We start from the raw sequence: 11,187 nt of genomic DNA, 5'->3' as shown, positions 1-11,187 counted from the left end.
AACCTCACTGAGTGCAAAGTAAACATTTACTAAAATTTAACCTGTGACAGTTGCTATGTAGATGCCGGAGCTGCTGGGGTTGCACTTGCAGATCACAGGAATCCTGTCCTAGCACACAGGTCCTGGGACTTAACCTGAGAATGAGGTTTCAACACGGAACTGAAAAATTAATTAGCAGCTAATTACATGAAGGGAACACAGATGTCCGGGCTTCAGAACTGCATGTGAGAAAATTGTGGTTAGCGGGAAAATGTGCCAGATGCAGGCACTGAAGGAACAGTGGAGAGCAGGGAGGGACAGGAATGTGTAAAGAATTAGATAAGGGGAAAGAGGGTCTCAGGCCTCAGCCAGCAACTTCAGTGTGTCAGGGGAGATGAGGTTTGGCCACAGTGAGAAGCTTTTGAAATCACCAAAGAACTTTCCTCACAGAGTAACACTTGATCAAATCTGATTTTCAAAAAAACAGTTAGGAGTATGGATATACAACTTGAAATAAGGTAAGAATAAATAAGGAAATAGGTTCCTGGGAGACCCTGGGTTTAGCGAGTAAATGGGTGTCCAAGAGAAAGAGAAAAATGAATAGATTTAAGACCATACAGGGAAATTAAAATCAGAAAGTATAATGAAAGTATCATTAAAGTGGTTGAGACCTGTATAAAAATAGCAAACAAAGAAGTTTGAAACAGTTTAGAGACTCCTATCCCATCTTGATATGCATTTGCTCTGCTCCGGGGGCAGTCCTCAGGACTGCCCAGTCACCTGCTCTTTACAATGTATGAAGGGTAGAACCAAGTATATTCCTTCCTAGCATTTTGTCCTGAAAGCAACCTACCCTGTGTACTTTTCTGGGGTACCACAATATTGACAGACCAGTATTGCTTCCCCTCCTCCACCAAGACAATAAATCCCTCAATCAGCTGTTCTGTCTCCAAGATCTCTGCTGTAGCATCATGGCCTCTCTCAGTAGTTTAATACTTTCCTTTCAATAAACTCATTTCAAGTAATTTTGCTTGTTCATATCACTTCAAAAAAAAACCAGAAATCCCTTAAGCATTCCCATAATAGAAAATAAAGTGAAATAAAATCAATGAAAATAAGTAAGGGGTAATATTAAGTTTAGTCTTACCCACTCAGGGTTTTTGAACCTAAGTCCCACTTCCCCTTCAGGGGATGTGAGCCGAGTGCTGGGGAGGTTTTAAAAACAAACACCCAGATGCAAGATGAAGCTTTTCTTCTTAGTATTCTCAAAAGAATTGGAAGAGAACCAAAAAGGGACTAACGTTTTTATTAAGGTAATAAGTATCATGCCAGGTTCTGTTTGCCAACTAAAGCAGTTTGTAGTTGGGGTTTCACATCTCCCATTGTAGGAAAGCTGCTCTAGACTACATGTTATTCTGCCATTAACATTGGAAACAAGTTGGGGGTTAGACTCAGGAAGTGTCCAATGGGCAAGAGTTGATCAAACCTGAGGGCCTGGGCCTGAGTTCCAATCCTAAGCAGCCACATAAAACTACATGGTCACATGTGCCAGCACTGAGAGGAAAGGGAGGCATCTGGTAAGTGAAGACTGAACATAGCAGCGTACACTACTTCTGGTGCTTGTTGTGTAAGCTACTTCTGGTGCTTGTCGTGTAGACCTTGTGTGGACCAGGTAAGAGCCCCTTCCTTAGCCGCCTCCTGTGACCAACCTATTCATCTCCCAGCTTCTGCTCTACCATGTCTGCATGAGGCTCCAGGAGTCTGATGAGGCACAAATCTGGTCTCATCATACCTCCACTTTTACTGTTTATCAGAGAAAGGCACACCAGCATTCAGTGTGGCCCTATTCATTGCATGCATGGTATCTTAGCTACTGATTTGTTGCTATGAAGAGACACCATGAACAAGGCAACTCATATAAAAGAAAGCATTTGGGAGAGGGGGGCCTTGCTTACAGTTTTAAAGGTTAGTCCATGATTATCATGGTGTGAAGCAGAAAGGCATGATGTTAGATCAGTAGCCAAGGGCTTTTTATACAATTCACAGGCAGCAAGCAGAGAGAGACAGAGGCAGAGGCAGAGGCAGAGGCAGAGGCAGAGGCAGAGGCAGAGGCAGAGGCAGAGGCAGAGGCAGAGGCAGGCAGGCAGACAGGGTTTAGGGTGGGCTTTTGACAGAGCTCCTCCTGTGACACACACCTTCTCCATCAAGGCCACATCTCCTAATCATTCCCAAACAGTTAATTAACTGAGGACCAAGCATTCAAACATATGAGCCTATGGAAGCCATTCTAGTCAAACCACTACAAGTAGCATGCTAATTACTTGTTTTGTTGTTATGACAAACACCTGATATAAACAACTTAAGGAAGAGAATATTAACTGTGGCATCATGAGCTCGAGGAGGCTGGTCATGATGTATCCACAGTCAGGAAGCAGAGAGCTATGGGCCCTGGTACTTGGCTTTCTTCTTATGCAACCAGAACTCCAGCCCAGGGAGTGGTCCCTTCCCACCTACTTATAGTAGGTCTTCTTCTTCAGATGACCTCATGATAAGGCATTGCCTTACAGACATGCTGAGAAATTTGTCCCAAGATGATTCTAGGTTCTGCCAAGTTGAAAATAAAAGCCAATACAAACAGGCGAGAAGGTGTAATTCAGGTGTTAGGAGGTACTGTGTGTGATTCAAAGTTAAAGAGGTGGAAATACATCTAATGAAGAGTGAGAGATGTTTCCACTTCATTCCATCACCCACTCCAGTGTAAATAGACATTGTTGTTTTTACCTGATTTTTTAAAATAGATATCCTTATGACTGCCTGAGAACTTAGATAAATATAAAATAGCTCTCTTATATTCTTTTATCACTCTGACAAAAATACCTGTCAGAGCAACTTAAGGAAAGAAAGATTTATGTTGGCTCGCTGTTTCATGTAATTTTAAAAACCATGCTTGCTCCAGCTAGGCTCTGGGAACAGCAGCCACCGCCAGCTGTCCACTCAGCAACATAGGCTAGCTAACACTCCCTTTCGCCCCCCCGCCCCTGCCCCAAACTTGCTCTACACCAACCATCCACCCCCAAGGCTGGCTCGGATGACCACCAATGACCAACAATAACTATTTAAGCATGCCGTCTACATTTCCAGGGACTTCCATCAGAAATTTACATTCAGTGTTTCTTCTGTTCCAGGCCAATTTTGGCTTCCTGCTACTTGTGTTTTTCTCCTTCGTAGCTTAGCCCGTCTTGTAACTATTTTTCCTACCTGCCTCCCACCATGTGCTCTCAGGATTTCCTTCTCACCACACTTCTAGAGGCCAGCAGATTTCCGAGCCTTTGATTCTCGTCTTTGATCTTCTTCACCCACAGTACACACCAGGTTCAGTTCTGGACAATAGGAGGTGTTCTGAATCTCCATGTGACCATTATTCTAGACAGAGAGTACACTGTCCAGACAGGCATTTTAAAGGATCAGCTTTCTGTAGCTTTTCTCATTCATCAGCATCTTGTCCAGAGTGTGGTGTATGATGGCCCTATAGTTTTGCTGAGTCAGGACTTCCCACTGAGGAGCCAGTGGGACCAACGAAGTAGTATTATTTTAGAGATGTTTTATGATTCAGATGAAAATGAGTTATTCACATCTCTATTCATTGAGGTTCACAACTACACAAGCTTACAGTCATCCGTCTGTAAGTTCCACTATGTAGTGTAGGTTCACAACTACACAAGCTTAGTCATCCGTCTATAAGTTCCACTATGTAGTGTAAGTTCACAGCTACATAGCTTACAGTCATCAATTCCACTATGGTCATGCTCCTAAAGCCTGAAAACATGAAGCAAGTACCCAGCATTTCCGTCTCCTTCCATTAGTTCCTGCCTGTGTGAGCCAGTTTTATATATACCCACCCAGTAGGCCAGAAGCACCCTGTGCTAGCTAGGATTTCTGTTAGGGGCTTCTAGGTCATCTCAAGCTAGAGAGGACTCTGGAAGTCCTTCTTCTCCTGAAGCCCTGGTGTTCGTGGTGGAGAAGCCCAGGAGTTCCACATTAGCAGATCCAAGGCTCGTGCAAGCACAGGACTGCAAAAACAGGAGCATTCTTGTAATTGTTTCTAGTTTGAGGGAACAAATATTGCAAGAAAATGCTAATTCTGGAACTTTGAGCTCCAGCTATTTTCTTCTCTTACTGTTAAACAGATATTTCTACAGAGGTCCTTAGCTCTGACAGCAGAGGCTGGCATGAGCCAGATTGGTGCTGTAGTGTCTGGGTCTGTCCCAAAAAAGCAAGTCTATGATTATTGCCTATAAGTCATCAACATCAGAAGCACAGACCTCACTGATAAAGATGGGTTCATTTCTTATTTGTCTTAACGGATACCAAACACTCCAGTGAACTACAGAGACAGTTTTGGCATATGTGGGAGCAAAGGCAAATGAGACCATTTTGTAGCTTGTATTTGACATTTGCTTCCAATTACCACATATATGCTGGGAGTTCCAAGTATTTCTTCCTGTCTGAAATTCTTCCCCACGACCCATATCTGATTCCATTGCCCTGTTCACAACCTCTCTCTTGACCTGAAGGCATTCCTAACATTTAACAGGCTCAAAGCTAAATCCATTGCCCTTCAGTGTAAACTTCTTTATCTCTTACGTTCTTGATTTATGCTCTTAGCTTCTTGTTAGAATAGGAATTGGCTTTTAACCAGTAGAGAAACATTTTTGCATCATGACTCACTATATGCACACATAGTTATAACCTGAACATATATTTCAAAAAACAGTGTTGTATTTTACTGTTGATTACTCTCTGATATATACCATATCTCTTTTTAAATAATGGCTGGCATATATCTCCCTATTAATTTATTGGTTTGCCCCACCATTTGACCAAGTGTTATGTTCATCCCAGAAAATAGTTGAAGAACTTGCACTCTGCCTTGAGAGAATATTGCAATTCTCAAATTAAAAGTTGCAGCCTCAAAATGGGTACTATAACACTGCAGCAGATGAATGCAGCCTCTTAGGATTCATTACCTGAGGCTAGCCTCTCCAGTCTGAGGCTAGCCCACAGTTAGAACTTAATTATATCATCCAGACACATTATCTATCCATCCAGCCAGTTAATCAACATTTTCTGACTCTGAGAACAGTACCAGACATATTATGAGCACTAAGAATGGAAGGGTAAACATTTTGGCCTCTGCTCTGAGGCCTGAAGTCCTATGACAAAACAAGCCATCCTTAAGAGAAGTCTACGAAAAGTGCTCATGCAACCACAGACTGCCTGACTTGAACTTGGTTGTCCAGAGATGCTCTCAGGCAAAAGTGGCCCATGAGCTGAACCTAAAATAGAGGCAGGAGATCAGCTGGCCAAAGCAGAAGTCAGACACTTAGGGAATGAGCCCGCCAAGAGCAAGCACTGCAGGGCAGCCCAGCAGGTTTGAGAAATGAAATGCTTACAGGGTTATCTGCTGGTGCTCTCAAGCCTTCATTATTAGCTCTGCTTCCATACTCAGTATCCTGTCTAATTACCTTCCACTGCACTGAGTTTTCCCCCATCAGAGAGCCAAGCACAGCATCCTCCTGTGCTCCTAGTCCTTCCCAACACCCCACCCCAGTGCCCTGTAGAGACCTTTTGTCATGCTGAAGAAAACTAATTCTCCCTCTTTTCACCTTCCTCACTAGACCAGGGGTGTCTCCAAAGGAGTCCCCTGGCCAGTCATCTGCTGTGGGAAGCTGGAAGGTACAAGGCTTCTTGGGCAGATTCAAGGAGAAGCTGCATAAATGAATGTTACTGTAAAAGGCCTCTCAGGGCTGATCATCTGGTACTGTGTAACCAACTGGTGTGCATTTCCCTGGAGATGACTCTTCCACACTCAACATTCCTTAGTTTCCTGTAGTTCTTTCTGTAGTGTTGAGGCCTCCTGGGCTTTCTGCCATCTACTTTAGGATATCTATTATTATTGTTCTTGTTCAGCTCATGTTTGGATAGTCATGGTGGTGAGACTTTATGGGTGTAGATTCTGACATTACAATCTCACAGCAAACTCCCTGGTCTTCTGGTTCATATAGTCTTTCCATCCCTAATCAGGCCTTATGTATTTCAGACATATCAGTTGGAAGTGGGTGCCACAACTATAAATTTTGATTGACTGTAGTTTTCTGTAGTGATCTGTGTGTTGCAGAGAGAAGTTGTCATGATGATGGGTGAAGACACACCACAGTTATCTGTGGATATAAGGCAAGGATGTAGGATGTAGCTAGTGATTTTGCTGATTAAGTAGCATGGTGGTTGCAGGTTCCCCCCTTGAGGATCCTTGACTGCACTAGCCCTGGGTAGTTGCCTAGGTTTCCAGGACCAGGAATGATTTTATGGTTGAGTAAGCATTAAGTCGAGTTAGAGAGCTGTTGGTTCCCACCCAGGTATGTACGTGTGCCACTACTAGGGTTATTGCAACATGCTGGTCACTGTTGTGGTTCCAGATGTTAATCCCTTAAAACATACATGGTAAGGCTGGGCAGTGGTGTCGCACGCCTTTAATCCCAGTGCTTGGGAGGCTGAGGCAGACGGATTTCTGAGTTCAAGACCATCCTGGTCTACAGAGTGAGTTCCAGGACAGCCAGGGCTACACAGAGAAATCCTATCTTTAATGAAAAAAAAACATACGTGGTAACTAAGGTTATGTAGACTGATCAGGTTGTGCTTATGTATTTAGGAATATACATATACATATGTAACAACAATTAATGGAAACAATCATGAATTTGAAAGAGAGCAAGACGTACGTGAGAAGGTTTGAAGCAGGGAAGGGAAGGGGGAAGTGATATCATTGTATTAACTTCAAAAAAGGAATGAAAGCTTTTCCAAAAGACTTTTCAGCTCTCGTAGCTTGTTATCTTAAGATAAGGCAGGCTTCAGACACTATAAACCCATTCACTCACATAGGTGAGGACGCTTACATTCTGATAGCACGGATTCTATCTTCTTTCCCGCACTTTAATCGTAAAACATCATTTTTGACTTTTAGGCAATATTCCTCTGCTTTCTAACATAGAAATGTCTTGAACATTGAAACTTATTAGTTCATGAAAATAAAGATCTTGCCCAGAGACAAGCATACACACTTTCTGTAGTGCATAGATGCCTGCCCTTGCCCATCATCCACTCAAACGACCCTGCCTCTTACTCTCTGAAAAGGCTTTTACTGGAAGCAAAATTAATTTTTAATTCTTCTTTTCCTTTGTGAACATTCTGCCCACTTTGCATTTCCTAAGCAAAGGCTCCAAGAATGTCTACAAAAGAAATGGAGTCCATGATTCAATTGCCAAGTCTTATATTAAATAACAGTCTCGCGTGGTTTCTCTTTCCTAGTAATTTTCATGTGACAGCCATAATGTTTACTAATTTTCATGGAACAGAGCACTTATAAGGATGTGACCATGCCTAGGAAAAGTTTTTGTTGATACAGGCATTATGGGAATATTGACCAGTCAACCAGGACAGTAGTCATTCTGCAGCAAGACTTACTCTGGCTGTACTTTGTTCATAGACCATCCAGAGACTTATATGTGATGCACTGACTGTGTCTATGTAGTAGTTTAGCTGGCTGTGCCTCTCCTAAGTTGTATAATATTGCTGGACTCCTTTGGACTCCATAATTCAACATGTGTGTGTGTGTGTGTGTGTGTGTGTGTGTGTGTGTGTGTGTATCTGTGTGTATTTGTGTGTGTGTGTGTGTCTATGTGTATCTGTGGGTGTGTTTATGTTTCTGTGTGTATGGTGCCCAAAAACTTTCAAAAGTGCCATCTGCAGAGACATTGTTAGCAGAATTCTTTATACATGCTCTTTTTCTTTCTTCCCTCTGGTCCTCTTGTGTATCTCCTTCTCTCTCTCCACATAGCCCATCAATTATGTAACCTTGTTTATGTAGCTCTGTGCACATTTTGGGGAGAATTAGGAGGTGAGCCTTTATTGGAGGAGGTATTACTAGGGGTGGACTTGGGGGTTTTAGAAGCCCATAACATTCAGAGGTAGCTCCCTCTGCCTTGTGCTTGTGGATAAAAATGTAAGGTCTCAGCTACTGCTCCAGCACCATGCCTTCCTGCCTGCTGCTGCATTCCCCATCATGAGGGTAACAGAGTCTTACCCTCTGACACCATAAGCTCCAGAGGAGCACTTTCTTCTACAATTTCCTTTCCCTCCATGTCTTAAGTGACCAAGGCAGGATCTATGCTAGTATTCATTAATGTCTTCAAAATCAACCAACTGTAATTTCAAAGAAAAATTTTATCATCTCCTGTGCTGAGTTAATGCTGAAGTAAGGATATGAGTCTATGTATTTGATACTAACTCACCAGAGCAGGAATGTCAATAAAACACTCACTGTGTGCCACCCTTGGCTAGCACAGCCCTCGAACCTGTCACCAGTAAACCTCTGGGCCAGTAACCATAGCTCCATATTGCCTTCTACCTAGTAATGCTTACAAATCCTCAGATAGAAAACTGTATGTCTTACTTGATCCTCCTGTACCCACCCCTCTACCTTCTTCACAGTTTTCCAGCTTTGTCTCTCACTCTTCTAACTTGATGACTGTCCATGCTTGCCCAGGATCATTTTCATGGCAACATCTTGCTCTGAATGCAACCTAGGCTGGGAGCTACAATCAAGAGTCTATCGTCTCCAAGCCCGCTGCATCCCTGAGGCAATCCAGTTTTCTCTGGGTACTTAGATGTTATTTCTCTTTTGACAGCCATGGACTGTTCTCTACATAGATGAGGCAGGTGCTGTCATTGCTCTCTGATTTATAATGAGAAAGGTGGTGCCCTCTGAGGTTCCCTCTCACCCACATTAACATGGCAAGAAAGTAGAGGAACAAGGATATACACCCAGTGAGCTTGTCTTCTAGGCTCTTAACTTTTCAACACCACACATTGAGGGGATCTGAAGTATTGAGCTTAGTTCATCATGAACATTAAGAGAAAATGAACATGCTCAAGTTCAAAGGGGGAGCCCTAGCTATCCTTCAGTTCCTTTTGCAAGAGCAAATGTACATGGGGGAGAAGTGGAAATGGAAAGAGAAAAAAAGAGACTGTGCTCATCAAAGACTGTTTTGACAAGAGGAAACTGTAAATCACAGTGACTAAAACTGAAGGATCCTGAAAGAATGTGAATGTCAAACTGTGACTCGTGAGTTTTGGAACATCATGATGCTGAGACAGAGGACATTAGGGGAAGCAATGACGATGCTCCCTCAAATGGAGCAATGCACAGTGACAGTGTAGGGAGGGACCAGCACCCAGGGGAGTTATTAGGGGCACTGGCATGCATTGCAAGGTTCCATGAAGAGGAATTTGCACTGTGACTCTTCAGCTACACACTGAGCTTGACAAACTACAGCAGACCTGACTTGCCACATCAACTGCATTTGTTAGAATGTGGGGATTCACCTCGGTGTCTCTTCAACTGGCTTTGCTTTTACTGAAATGGAAACCATGGCTGATGGTAACGGGGAGACATTTGGAGAGGCATACACTCAGTGTACTATTTTCTACACTTGAGAATTCTAAGTGCTTTGGAACTAATGTCTGTTTACACAATTTCCTGTTCTTTACTAGGTTCTTGGAACACCAAATGAGGACACGTGGCCTGGAGTTCATTCTTTACCACATTTTAAGCCAGGTATGTTTTATTAACTATAAATGCTAAGCACTTCCTGTATGTAAAAGGCGACTCTATAAATGTCCATGTTCAAGCAACATGCAGCCTTGAAACTTTCCATTTACCTTTGCTATCGTGTACTTTATGTGTTAATGGAGTTGTCCTTGTGTTTGCACAATTCCTTAAAAAAAGTTCACTGCCCCTCTACCATGAGGGAATTTCACCACAGGAACTATGTTTAATTTCCCAAGATCAGTGTTTCTCAACCTGTGGGTCAAGACCTCCTTTAGCAAACCTCTAACTCCAAAAATATTTACATTACAGTTCATAACAGTAGCAAAATTACAGCTATGAAGTAGCAATGAAAGTAGTTTTATAGTTGTGGGTCACCACAATGTGAGGGACATTAAAGAGTCACATCATTAGGAAGGTTGAGAACCACTGGTCTAGATGAGCTTGTAGTACCTAATAATTTCATGATCAGTTAGACATGTCTCCCTTCTTATGAAAGAAAAAATTATGTGGAGAGATGGCAAAACAATGGTAAAGCATTTGCTGCATTAGCATAAGAACCTGTGTCTAAATTCTTAGCATCCATGAAAGCCACTGGGCATGATGGTCCCTGTAATCCTAGTCCTTAGTAAAGACAGGAAGGCAGATCCCTGGGAACATGCTGGTTGGTTAAGTCTACCTAAGTCTGTGAGCTCCAGATTCAGTGAGAGACCCTGTCTCAAAAGTAAGAAGGGAAATTAAAGAGACCCAATATCAACATAATCAACACACACACACACACACACACACACACACACACCCCACAGGAGCAAAATTTAAATTAGAACACAACTCATATATACTACTACTTTTGTATAATACTTATAAAATGTAATAAATTGTAAAAACAAAACAAATTTTCCTTTCCTTAATTATGCAAGTAATATATGGTCAAATGGTTTGGGTTTAATTATAAAAATTCTCCTGATTCTCTAATTGTGTAGCATTTGATATTTCAATGCAATAAATATATTTAAGCCTAAAACTGGAGACCTTTGAAAAATGTTGTATTTCAAAGATAAGCTGTCACTTCCTCAATCACCAGTAGATGGCAGTCATGAAACTTGAAAATCTGAACCGAAGTGCTTAATATTTACTGCAGAGATAAAAGATTTGCAGTTGGAAATTGAATAAAACCAGGAAAAATAATTCTCTTGTTGTGTTTCTTTTTGAGTTATAAAATTTGATCCATGATTGACAATGGAGTTTCCAAAGGAATTTGAAGGAGTATCTGATAGCCACTGTGCTATCAGAGCTAAGCCGTGAATCATTCCACCAAGAGGAGCCAAGTGTCTTCTGCTTCCCCTCTTTGGAGACTCCAGGAATAAATTACCAATTTCAAAGAATGACTGAGCTGGGAACTATTTTTATTCTTCATTATTTTTCTTCTGAAAGTGTACAGTGTGATGAGAATTCTTTTATCTTCTTCAGAAGCCCCAAGGCTCTTTGTACTTTTACTGAAAATTATAAATGAGTTCTATGTTCGGAAAAAGTCTAGAAACACA

The 11,187-nt window shown here is 42.0% G+C and overlaps 1 protein-coding gene across 10 annotated transcripts in view; it reads left to right on the top strand.

Annotated features, from left to right (window-relative positions):
- The window catches only part of Cdk14 (cyclin dependent kinase 14), a 596,871-nt gene that overhangs the window by 418,659 nt on the left and 167,025 nt on the right, over nt 1-11,187 (top strand). For all 10 annotated transcript variants that reach the window (XM_031379952.1, XM_031379953.1, XM_031379950.1 and 7 more), the window contains one exon: nt 9,589-9,652. In XM_031379952.1, the coding sequence (XP_031235812.1) occupies nt 9,589-9,652 (64 nt within the window). The remainder of the gene's footprint in view (nt 1-9,588; nt 9,653-11,187) is intronic.

Source organism: Mastomys coucha, unplaced genomic scaffold (genome assembly GCF_008632895.1).
Source record: "Mastomys coucha isolate ucsf_1 unplaced genomic scaffold, UCSF_Mcou_1 pScaffold19, whole genome shotgun sequence".
NCBI lineage: Eukaryota > Metazoa > Chordata > Mammalia > Rodentia > Muridae > Mastomys > Mastomys coucha.
The sequence above is the reverse complement of the archived record's forward strand: the minus strand, read 5'-3'. Positions and strand labels throughout refer to the sequence as shown.